The following is a 13,067-nucleotide window of genomic DNA, read 5'->3' on the forward strand; positions in this document are numbered from 1 at the left end:
GTATGGTAGTGTTAGTGTATGGGGTGATCGCATGGACTCGGTGGGCCAAAGAGCCTGTTTACGTGCTGTATCTCTAAAGGAAACTAAAGTATAAAAATTATGAGAGGCGTAGATAGGATAGATAGTCAGAACCTTTTTCCCAGGATGGAAAAATAATACTGGAGGGCGTGGCTTTAAGGTGAGAGGGACAAAGTTTAAATGAGATGCAGGGGGCAAAAACCTATATACAGGGGGTGTGGATGCCCGGAACGCACTGCCAGGGTTGGTGGTAGAGGCAAATATCACGGTGACATTTGAGATATTGATGGTCTTGGCAGCATGTTCAAAAATGAAAACAATAATTGTTTTGAAGGAACGGCACTCGTATTTCGCTTGTGCAGCTTGTACCCCAGCTGTATGAACATTGACTTCTCCAACTTCAAGTAACCATTGCTTTCTCCGACCAGTCTGATTATCCCCGAGTAAATTTTATCTGTTTGCTTTATGTCAAATTCTCCTAGCTAACAATGATCTATTCTACATTTTCCTTGAGCTTCATCTTTTTGATGTCTCGTTTTCACATTACCCTTCCTTATCTATATAGGAGCAGGGAGGTTCTACTGCAGTTGTACAGGGTCTTGGTGAGACCATACCTGGAGTATTGCGTACAGTTTTGGTCTCCAAATCTGAGGAAGGACATTATTGCCATAGAGGGAGTACAGAGAAGGTTCACCAGACTGATTCCTGGGATGTCAGGACTTTCATATGAAGAAAGACTGGATAGACTCGGCTTGTACTCGCTAGAATTTAGGAGATTGAGGGGGGATCTTATAGAAACTTACAAAATTCTTAAGGGGTTGGCAGGCTAGATGCAGGAAGATTGTTCCCGATGTTAGGGGAAGTCCAGGACAAGGGGGTCACAGCTTAAGGATAGAGGGGAAATCCTTTAAGACTGAAATGAGAAAAACATTTTTCACACAGTGGTGAATCTCTGGAACTCTCTGCCACAGAAGGTAGTTGAGGCCAATTCTTTGGCTATATTTAAGAGGGAGTTAGATGTGGCCCTTGTGGCTAAAGGGATCAGGGGGTATGGAGAGAAGGCAGGTACGGGATACTGAGTTGGATGATCAGCCATGATCATATTGAATGGCGGTGCAGGCTCGAAGGGCCGAATGGCCTACTCCTGCACCTATTTTCTATGTATCTATGTATCTCTGTGTCTCCTGCTCCCCTGGCTCTCAGTCTGAAGGGTCTCGACCCAAAACGTCACCCATTCCTTTGGCCCAGAGATGCTGCATGTCCCGCTGAATTACTCTAGCATTTTGTGTCTATCTTTGGTATAAACCAGCATCTGCAGTACCTTCCTTCACAATTGTTTTGAGGAATAGCATTAGGACCTGGCAGTTCACCCTGATGTTGCTCATCTGAAGCTGGTGAATAAAATAACTTGAGGCACAAGGTTGCCCGACCTTTTGAAAGCTGAAGTTACGCTTTCTTAACTAATGGGGAAGAGGGTCTTATTGAAGAACATTGTCAATGCTAATGATTTGTCTGGTTGTCTGAATTTCCTTGAGGAATTTTTGGGTCATGTTACCTTCTGTGATCATAAAAATTTGAAGTGTCTAGAAAAATAATCCAAGGTGGACTATCTCCTTGAACCTCTGGCATCCAACAAACTCGTAAGACAGGGCTCCCAGATTTTAAAACAGAGCCCGAAGGAATTGTGAGACGTCCGAATCAAGCCAGTACCTGACACAAAGGCATCCTTCCAGCATTAAGTGTCAAAAAGGATGGAACAATGCTGCAATATCTTGAATCAGCTGTGGCAACTAGGAACGTCTACAGACTATCTTTGGTTGCTCTTAGGACTAGTTTTTTTTGGCACTAAAATCATGGTTATTAAATTATTTATATTTTTTATTTATTATATATTATCTGTGTGTATTCAGTTTGCAGGTCAGTTATGCTGCTGCACACAAGAATGTTATTGTTCCTAAGTCAGTGTATATGATAATTAAACATCCTTGATTTGACTTGGATGCGTAAGGTCAAAGATTGTGCTGGAATCTGATGTGAAATCTCTCGCTTGAAACATCAGCTGCTGTAAGGAGAGCTACTTGGCATGACATTCACTCAATCGCCAGTATATTGCCGACCTTACAATAAAATATGCCAATAAAACACATGGCACATGATGCTTTGACAGCAAATTTTACTAAATATTTCAAAATTTTTAGGTGATATGTGAATTTTGTGAGAAATATCTGTTACCCGACATGCCTATATTTCTATTTGGACAATAATCAAGTCAAGCATTGACACACCGAGTACAGAAATTCTAGCAAACTGACTTATCAACTCTGAATTAACCGAAATATTTAGTTTTAATTTGATAAGTTCTGCTGTACTGTACTAATCAGACAATACCCAACCTGTGTTTGTTGGATTAGTAAGTAGTCATATGTCAATAGAAACAACCTCTACATTTATTTGTGGCTTGTAAGGAAATCTCAAAGACAGAAAGAATGTGTGAGCCAAACATTCTAGTACAAAAAAAAGCTGTAAAAATAATTCCTCTTCTGTTTATGGAGCACATTCATTGCATGCAATCATAAAGTACTATTACTAATCAAAATTCAATACATATGGTTTCTAATCTATAAATGCAGTGATACTCCCACAGTACTTTCAAATAGTACTCAGCAAACCCCATGCTCCATAGCCACCTATATGACTCATTTCCACAATATTCTGAATTTATAAAATGCTTTTTTTAAACTATCCCAATGCACTTCACTGGAACACCACCATTCTAAATTGATATATCAAGACACAGGAGCAATTGGGCAAGTGTTGGCATGATGACTTTGGGGGGTGCAATGGGCATTGGGGGGGGGGGGGGGGGGGGGGGGGGATGAGAGAGAGGGGGAGGGGGGAGTAAAGTACAAAAAAATTATAACTCAAGATTACTCTCAGAAATGCAGTCCAGTGGGCTAACAAATAAAAAGATAGCTGATCCAAAGCCTCAATCTTTGGGATGTCAGTCCATGAGCTCCTTGGGAAGAAAACCAGAGTTGGGATTTAAGAAGAAAGCTTCCAGTAGAAAAAGCCAGTATTTATGTTTAATATTCCAAGACTACGTTGTAGTGGCCATTTGGAATGTTTTGCATGCCATTGAGGATGGCATGTGCCTTTAAATTTTAGACTGCCCATTATATTGTGGGTGGGGTTTATGACGTGTTTTTGGGGCGTGTTTGGAGCTTAGATGCTTGCGCAGAAGTTTAGTTTTTTAGATTAGTTTGGAGAGCCATGGGGAAGGTTAACCCTTCTACCATGCAAGATCATGTAAGATCATGCGGGGTCCATGGGAGATCTAAAGGCGATCATGCCAGATCTTTCCAGTGTTATGGAGACACGAGGAGTTTTCTAATGTCTAAAGCAATAAGCTGGAAGAAGATTGTAGTAACGAGTCGGAAGAAACTTGGATGTATTTCACTGTTTTCTAGCAACAATAAAGCATTTATTCATCTAAAGACTGTATTTTTAAGTCATATCTGAGAGAAGAAGCCCTGAAGGGTCTCTGTGAGTGAGCTTGCGTGCGTTTCCTTCCACCATTCTCATCCAAATAGCGGCTAGGGTGCTAATTACTGGAAAGACATGATAATCTGCCGCTACATTAAGTAGAAGGATAGGGGCCGGTGGGGGTCAAATACCAGTCCCAGAGAAGAGGACAAGAGATTGGCTAAAATCCTCGGAGAGGTTTTATCCAGAAGAAAGTGATTCCAAGAGGAACTAGATCTTGGCCAGAGAAGCCTTGAGGTGTATCTACAGCATCGAGACATATCTGAAGGCGTATCATTGGATTTGTGAGTACAAATTGATTATTACTCTTTGAACTAAAATCACGGCTTTAATTAAAAGACTTCTGTCACAGAACTCAGAAAGTGTTTTCTCCAGCTTGTCTGGGGAAAGCAGACCGACATTGGATTGTTTTGAATTGCTCCTGATAAGTGCATTCTATTGAATTAGAGCTACATTTTCCACCTGGTTTTGCACCAAGAATGCTGTTTTGGGAAGAGATGTTCTCTACATTATCAGTATGTTTTAGTTTTGGAAGAAATTGTTGACAAAAACAAAACCACAACTACTAGCAGAGACTTATTCGATTAATTTAAAGACTTGGCAATCTGCCAAGACCTCTTTAAAATCATGAATTTAGAAGATGATGGCAGATGAACCACGTGGTGGTGAAGAAGGACCCAGACAACTTGAAGAAACAGATATTTCACATGCTGCCTATTTGTGGGAAACCGAGAAAGAGAGAAATGAATTATGGTTGCAGGTGACCAGATTAATTGATACACTGAAGAAACGAATGGAATCAGAACAGAACGAGATCAAGGTGAAATCTAAAATGAGCCAACTATGGAACTTCTACCAGGAGGTTGGCAAGAAACAGAATGTACTGCTGTGTTCAGTGCTGTCTTGGGAAGAATGCAGAAGACATACCCAGTGGGATGAAGACACAAAGAAGATATTTAATGGTTTCAAGAAAAAGGCAGAGAAGTGGTTATCTGAAATTATGTCACAAGTGACGAGCTTAGTAGCTGGAAGTGCGAAGCAACAAGGTGCCAGAATGGAAGATGAATTTAGACGACGAGATAATATCTCCAATATATCTTCACGAGGATCAAGTCATAGATCTGGTTGCTCAGCCAGTTCGTTTTCGAGGGTGTCTGCTCAATTAGGAGCAGAAGCTGATTTAGCTGCGCTCTCAATAGAAGTGGATGCCATGAAGAAAAAACATGAGATCGAGCGACAGATGACGCAACAGCAAAAAGAGATGAGGCGACGTCAAGAAGAGATGACACAGGAGATGGCGCGACAGCAGGAACAACTGGAATTAGACACAAAGATGGTCGTGGCCAAAGCCAGGAAGGACATACTAGATGGAGAGGGGTCAAGATGCAGCTCTAGATCGTCGAGGATGACGAGCTCTGGACCAAGAAGAAAAACTGCTCAAAATGAATTGGCAATTGGATCAATTCCACAATCGAGGTCCACCTGATTTCTAGGCTTTGAAAACCCATTGGAAACAGAGGAAGATGGGTAAAACTGCATCTCAGCAAATGAGTGCTAGATCGAAACCAATTATTATTGGAGCGTCTGTGGATGCTCGAGCCAAACCAATAGTTCTTAATCACGCTTTTTCGAGTTTGAATCACAAAGACCTGTTTATGAACAGGTGGGGTCAAGACTGAGTTTTCAGGATGGATTATTGGCACTGTTGAATAGGCAATCTGAATTCTACGAGATTATAGCTCGACAAAATACCTCTCTCATTCTACCACCAGTAGAAATTCCGACATATGGTGGAGATCCTTTGGTGTGTGAAACTTTCCTAAGAGCACTAGAGGAGGTGCTAGAGACGAAAGTTAAGGATGAAAAAGAACGCTTACGATTTCTGGTGAAGTATACAAGTGGAAGTGTGAAGGTACTTGTAGAAAGTTGTCAGAAGGAGCCAGGCAACCAGGGCTATAGAAAGGCGAGAAGATTACTTGAAGAACGTTTTGGTGATGAACAGAGGATTGCGAATGCATACACTGAAAAGGCCCATGCTTGGAAAGAAATCAAGCCAGAAGATGTGGAAAAATTGAGTGATTATGTAATATTTCTGAGACGATGTTGCAGCTCGATGAAAAATCTCAGCTACATGGAGGAAATGAATCATGCAAGTAATATGAGAATGATCTTGAGCAAGTTGCCCAGAAGACTGAGAGAAAAGTGGAGAGACGAAATACGAGATGAAAGGAACCAAGTAGCCAGGCTACCAGACCTGGTGGAATTCTTGGACAAAGAAGTACGGTACATGTCAGACTCATACCACGGAACTATTGAAGATCGCAGACCACTTGCAACTTATAAAGGTTCTACCTTTTCCAAAACTGAAGAAAGATCTCAACCGAAGAGAAGTAGTTTTGCTATCATGACCGTATCTGTGGAAAAGACAGATGAAAGAAAAATAAAGGTGTCTACTAGCAAACAAATAGTATTTTGTTTGTTATGTGATGAAGTTGGTCACACCATAAGATGGATGGTGTCAAAGATTCAAGATGAAAGAATATGAAGACAAGATGGATTTCTTGAAAGCCAAGGGAATCTGTTTTGGATGTTTGAAAAAGGGACATATGGTGAGAGTCCTATAATTTGTTATGAATGCAATCAATATCATCCTGAAGCACTTCACGTTGAAGAAGAAGAGCTGTCAGAGCTGGAAGAAGAAAAAGAACCGGAACAAACAGAAGAGGGCGAGAAGCCAACTACTAGAAATGCTATCACCTCGCCTCAAGTATCTGCTCATATTGGGGCCAGGGTTGAACCTCGTAATTTTTCTATTTTACCAGTGCAAGTAAGGAACAGCAAGACGAATGCAGTGTTGCAAACATATGCTTTTCTGGATTATGGAAGTTCGACCACCTTTTGCACAGAAAGGCTGACGAGAAGGCCGATTTTCACAGGAGAAGAGACCAAGATTCGATTACATACCATGAATAAAGATAGAGAGCACGAGTCATTGCATTACGAGTATGGAGATATCCAGTTTGGATGAAGATAATTTCACACTGAAGTGTTTGCGCATGGAACTATGCCTGTTGATCGTCAGCATATACCAAGACATGAAGAATTAAAACAGTGGCCTTACCTGAAGGATGTCAAGATATCTGAAATAGATTCTAGTGTTGATCTACTGATCGGAATGAATGTTTTGAAGGCTTTGGAACCTATACAGATTGTTAGGAGCCAAGGTGAAGGACCGTATGCTAGTCATATCTGAGAAGAAGCTCTGAAGGTCTCTGTGTGAGCTTGCGTGCGTTTAGAAGACACCCCCTTCCACCATTCTCATCCAAATAGCGGCTAGGGTGCTAATTACCTGAAAGATATGATAATCTGCCGCTACACACGTGGAAGGAAACCCTTCTGGCAGAAGCTGCGGCCAGAAAGCAACTCCTGGCTCACCATCGTAGCAGCACCAACATCTCAATCGTGGAAAAAGATTAACGCATGACAAATCTTTCATGGACAATTTCTGTCAACAGGCACCTGCAAATCTCATCCTATTAGTTTAATACGGGCACTCTGTTGGCACTCCATCTTCTGGGAAAGTTATACTCCATCGATCAATAACATAAAGAGGAGACGGCTATTGTTAAAATCTACCTCTATAGAAAACTAAATTGCGGAAGATTTAGTGGGGTGGGGGTGGAGAGTATTACAGCCCCTGCCATTACAGACAGGAGGGAACCGCTACTGTCAGTTGTTCACCATCCCGCAGGAGCTGATCCACTGCTCGGGGCCTGCAGCCTGGGAGAGCCCGAGGCCTGCCGCCGCGAGTGAGTGAGGAGGGGGCCGGCTGGGTTATGTAACAGAAGCCGAGGCCCGGGGCCTAGTCGCCGCTCACTCACCTACAGCCCAGGAAGACGTGGTTGGTCCAGACCATGGAGAGGGCGAGTAGCTGCTCCATCCTGCCGCCCGGGTAGTCGTGCATGTGGCCGCTGATGAACTGGCGGCGGACGTGCCAGTGGCCGTCGCTCTCGGAGTGCCCGCGATAGTGCTCTACCGCCTCGGCCTCGGCCACGGCCAGCTGCCTGTTGGGCCTGGCCAGCGAGTCCACGCCGGCCGCCATCTTAGAGGCCGGGCCCGGAGCCCCACCGGGGGGGGGTTGGCGGCGTGAAGGGGACGGGGACGGGGACGCGGGCCCGGTGCAGGCTTCTCCCTGGCCGCGGGTGAGTGAACGAACGCCGATGCCGATGCAGCGCACGCTGCCGGCGACAGCAAACTCAAGGCCCGCAACGCAACGCCGCGCCTCCTCCTCCTCCTCCTCCACCCCTGCCTTCCGCTCCGACTGCCGGCCACCAGCCTACAGCGCCCCCCACCTTGGCTGACCGCAGGCGCCGCTCAGCTCAGCACATCCCAGCCCCAGCACCACAATGTATCCGTTCTGCTGTCACAAACGCTGCATCCCACGCCGCCCTGACACCAGCACTGCCCCGGGCACAATTCAACGCCGATATATATATATATTTTTTTTTTTTTTTTAAGGAGAGGAGGAGAGAGAAAGCATCTGCCACCCCCTTCCCCGCGTAAAAATAAATGTACTCACAGAGATGAAGGCATAAGGATCTGCAGGTCTTGAGCAAAACCCAAAGTGATGTTGTAACGCAGCGGAGGTTACACAGAAGAAACTCAGCTGGTGCAGCAGCATCTATGGAGCGAAGGAAATAGGCAACGTTTCGGGCCGAAACCCTTCTTCAGACTTGTAACGCAGCGGGTCAGGCAGCTTCTCTTGAGGACATGGATAAAGATAGGTGACCTACCTTTCTTCAGAAACAATCACAGTCTGAACCAGAGCCCCGACCAAAACTCCCCTGTCTGTCCACGCTCTCCAGTGATGCTGTCCTGGCTCGCCGAGTTACTCAAAAATATCGGTGAACTGGCAGCATCCCGTGGAGGGAAATTAACAGGAGGCATTTCGGGACCGGACCTGTCTTCACACTCAGAGACGTGTCGGAGACACAAAGAACTGCAGATGCTGGATCTTGAGCAAAACACGAAGTGCTGGAGTAACTCAACGGGCCAGGCAGCATTTGTGGAGGGAATGGACATACGACGTTTCGGGTCGGGACCCTACTTCAGACCCGCAGAATTGTGTTCACTGATTTCAGACGAGTTCCGAGAAGAACTTCGGTCCAACTTGTTCAAGCCGACCAAGATGCCATGCATGTAGGTGTCAACATTCACCCCGCTCCCCTAACCCCACTCCCCTCCTCCCCTCCCCCTTACAACCCCACTCCTCCCCTCCTCCCCTACTGCCTTACCTCTCCCCCAACCCACACATCACCCCCCCCCACCATCACCCCTATCCACCACTACCCCTATCCTCCCTCCAAACCCCAACACCACCCCCCCCTCCAACTCCCCTTACTCTCAACCCACACCCCCTCCTCCCACCCTCTCCCCAACCCCCTCCCCTCCTCCCTCCCCCTCCCTCCCCCCCCCCCCACCACTCAACCCCCCATCCCCTCCCCTCCTCCATCCCTTCTCCCCCCTCTCCCCATTCCATCCCCCCCACCCCCCTCGTCCCATCTCCATTCCCCAACCCACCCCTCACACCTCTCCCCACCCCCATGCCCTCACCCCCTCCCTCCATCCCCTCCTCTCAACCCCCCATCCCCCCACTTCCTCTCCTCCATCCTCTCCCCCGTCCCCCTCCCCTTACCACCCTCACTACCCCACCCCATCCTCCCCCCCAAAATCCCCCTACCACCCCAACCCCTCCTACTCTCCTTACCTCCCCTCACCCCCAACTCCCCTCAACCCCCTCCTCCCCTCCCTCTCTCCACAACCCCTCTCCCCACCCCCACCTCCCCTCCACCCCTCATCTCCCCTCCCCACCTCTCAACCCCCCCCTCAACCCCCCCTCCCCTCCCCTCCCTCCGTCCCTTCCCCACCTCCACCCCCTCCCCACCATCCCTCCCCACCTCCCTCCCCCCCCTCCTCTCCCCTCCCCCTCCCACATTCCCCCCCCCCCCATCCATGACACATTCACCCCCCATCCATGACACAGTCACATTTCACCGCTCATTTTACCTTCCACGTACCACGGTTGGGATTGCGCCTCTTTGTGTTCCTCCTCCCGTTTGAAGGGGTGGGCTCCAGCCCCGCGTTATTCTACACGCCACACCACCAGAAGCAGATGACCCCGATCTCTGCCGAGCTGCCGTGTGTGAGTGAGATTCTACACTTTAAAAGTTGTTTCATTGACGTTAGAGACCTACAGAAAGGACGCAGGTATATTCCTGGAACCTTTGCATGACCCGAAAGACCTTTGCAGTCAATTTCTATTCCCTTTTGAAGTGTTCTAATATCGGACCTTTCTGAACAAGTTTGATGTGTGGAATTGTTACAGAAATTTAGAAAATATACAAATGCAAATTCCCGATTGTTTTGTCATCAATTGTGATGTTGCTGTTTTCAACTGTCAGAGGAGTAAGCTCCTACAAGGAGCAATGGGAAGATAGTTCTTTTAGCAAATGGTACTTGATTAGTTGTCAAATACCACAACACCAATGCAACAACCTCTCCCCTCAACGTCAGCAAGATGAAGGACTTCAGGAAACATGGTGGAGTACATGCCCCCAATCAGTATCACTGGTGCCGAAGGGGAAATGGTTGAGAGCTTCCAGTTCCTTGATAGTAATATTACCAATGATCGATCATGGACCAATGCTCAGGAGATCGATAAAATTGGTATGTCTTCAATTACTCTTACAATTTTCTACAGATGCACCACAAAAAACAGCATCATGTGTAGGAAGGAACGGCAGATGCTGAATTAAACCGAAGATAGATACAAAAAGCTGAAATCACTCAGCTGGACAGGCAGCATGACAACAAAATGCTGCCTGTTCCTATAAAAAAAAAACATACAGTCGGCTTGCATCACAGCTTGGTTTGGGAACAGCTGTACCCAAGACTGCAAGAAACTGCAGAAAGTTGTGGATGTAGCCCAGTCGATCACACGGACCAGGCTCTCCATCATTGACTCCATCTACCTCAGCAAAGCAGCCAACATAATCATAGACCTTTCCTCCCCTGCTTATTCCTCCTTCTCCCTGCTCCTGTCGAGGCAGAAGATGCAGAAGCTTGAATGTGTGCACCATTAGACTCAGGAACAGCTTCTTCCCATCGGGCTTCTGAATGGTCCTTCCATAAGCCAGGGTACAGTCTGATTCTCCTCAACCTAATTGACGACAACGCTACAATTCTGACTACTATATTCTGCACCTTCCCCTATTGTACTTGAGTTTGGCTTGATTGTATTTCTGTATAGTATCTGATTTGATTGCGCGGAACACAAGACAATAGTAAACCTAAGCTAAACATGAGCAATAATTCTTGACCAAGGCAGCTTAGGCAGCACAATGGCATAGCTGATATTAGCTACTAATTCACAACTACCACCAACCTAGATTCAGTCCTCACCTCCTGTGCTGTCTGAGCAGTGTATGCAAGTTCCCTCTGCGACTGCATGGATTTCAACCAGGTTCTTCAATTTCCTCCTTCATCTTTAAAACATGGGGTTTGGTAGGCGATTTGACCATTGTTAATTGTCCCAACTATGTAGGTGAGTGGAGTGGAATGGTATGTGGCAAGAATAAAACTGGAATTGGTGTAAATGGGTCTTAGATGCTTGGCTTGGAATGCAGTGTGACTCTACAACTCTAACTCTCAAACTCTTCATTGAAGTAGTGTCAATAAATCATTTATGGCTGCTTAAGTCAGCAGATTTTGCGGAACAGTGGTGGATTTGCTGCCTTACAGCACTAGAGAGCGGGGTTCGATCCTGATTGCGGGTGTTTTCTCTACAGAGTTTGTACGTTCTCCCTATGATCGCATGAGTTTTCTCCGGGTGCTCTGGTTTCCTCCCACATTCCAAAGATGCAGAGGTTTGTAGGTTAATTGGCTTTGGTAACCTTGTAAAATTGTTCCTACTCTGTAGGATAGTGTTAGTATGCGGGGATCGCTGGTTTGTGGCGACTCTGGACCAAAGGGCCTGTTTCCACGCTATATCTCTAAACTAAACTAAATGTGGCCTCATTAAAACATCCCACCATAGAACACAGATCCAACAGAAGAACACCCCAGCAAAAAGAAAGTACTCCTCAATTTGCAATTGATAGCTATTTGTGGATTCTCTCCTCTTTGATTTGGATAGGGGGAATAAAGCTTCCAAATTTGCTAATAGCCCAAAAGTAGTCAATTAACTGAACAGGGTTCAGGAGGATTATAACTTAAAGCAGAGTCATAGAATCATGCAGCATTGGAGACCGGATCTTCAGCCCAAGAGATGGCATATGACAATTGGCAAAACGTGTGAAGATCACAATTCAGTCGAATAATATATTTTGATATAAACAAGAAGAAATAAGTAAATTCTACTCTTTGGAAAGATTATACTATCTTTGGAAAGAGTAGAATTTACTTATTTCTTCTTGAGTGAAAATAGTAGAGATATTAACCATTCAGATAAAGAATATGGAGTTAATGCAGGCAAGCGGGAATAGCATAGGGCATGATGGATGGCAAAGATGTCAGAGTCCAAAGGGGCTTTTTCTATGCTATATGACTATAATTGAATAGGTAAAGTAATTAATAACCCATGGAATATTTTAATTTTATAGATACTGGTATTAATCACAAATAAGGAATATCATTTTCCAGAATGTTGATTTTGGGATGTCAGCATGATATGGATTTTTGGAACGATGCATAGGAACTTTAGTAACAAGGACGTCGTTATTCCTCAAGGATTTTTGCTACTGAAAGACAGAAGGCTATGAGGAGAATTCATGAACATTTTTAATCTGGGGTTTGGATGGAGTAAATACTTTTTCCAAATTATGGAAGATAGTAAGTGGTATGAAAGAATAATGTCCAAATGAATAAATAATTTAGATAGATTTCTTGAAAATGCTCCATCATTCAATAAGATCATAATTGATCTGACTGCAACTCTATACTTCCTCATTGTAGCAACCTTTCACCCCCTTTCTTATCAAGAATCTGTGTGAATCTGCCTTAAAAATATCTGTGCAAACACTTTCCTAGGCATTGGTCGAAGTTAGATCCAACAACTTGCTTTACCATCAGCGGAAACATTCACTTCATCTCTGTCCTTATTTTTTAAACAGTGACCATAGTTCTAGTTTCTCCAAGAAAAATGCCATTGTTCTTTGGCTCATATCCAGATTTGAACCAAATCTCATTCATGATGTGCTTCTGTGTTCAGATTGAAAAACAGCATCAATTCCAGAAATGCCAGATTTTTAAATTGTTATCTTTGTTTACAGATGACTTCTTCGCCAAACCTCTTACTCATTTCCTCTCCAAGATCCCTGGTCTTCTCCAATTCCAGCTCTAACCATATCTCCAATTTTCTATGCTCCACCACCAGTGGTGGCTCCTTTACCTACCAAGGTGCTATACTGTGAAATTCTTTCCCTGAACTGTTGCATTTTTCCTTTCCT

General features: G+C 45.0%; 1 protein-coding gene across 3 annotated transcripts in view; it reads right to left on the reverse strand.

Annotated features, from left to right (window-relative positions):
• The window catches only part of nkrf (NFKB repressing factor), a 49,021-nt gene that overhangs the window by 21,210 nt on the left and 14,744 nt on the right, over nt 1-13,067 (reverse strand). The window contains exon 1 of one of the 3 annotated variants that reach the window (XM_055644051.1): nt 8,141-8,169. The exons of 1 other annotated variant lie outside the window; for it this stretch is intronic. In XM_055644051.1, the coding sequence (XP_055500026.1) occupies nt 8,141-8,154 (14 nt within the window). In that variant the 5' untranslated portion in view covers nt 8,155-8,169. Of the gene's footprint in view, nt 1-7,442; nt 7,854-8,140; nt 8,170-13,067 lie in introns of those variants that run through there. One more of the 3 variants, XM_055644049.1, reaches the window with a different exon arrangement.

Source organism: Leucoraja erinacea, chromosome 12, assembly GCF_028641065.1.
Source record: "Leucoraja erinacea ecotype New England chromosome 12, Leri_hhj_1, whole genome shotgun sequence".
NCBI lineage: Eukaryota > Metazoa > Chordata > Chondrichthyes > Rajiformes > Rajidae > Leucoraja > Leucoraja erinaceus.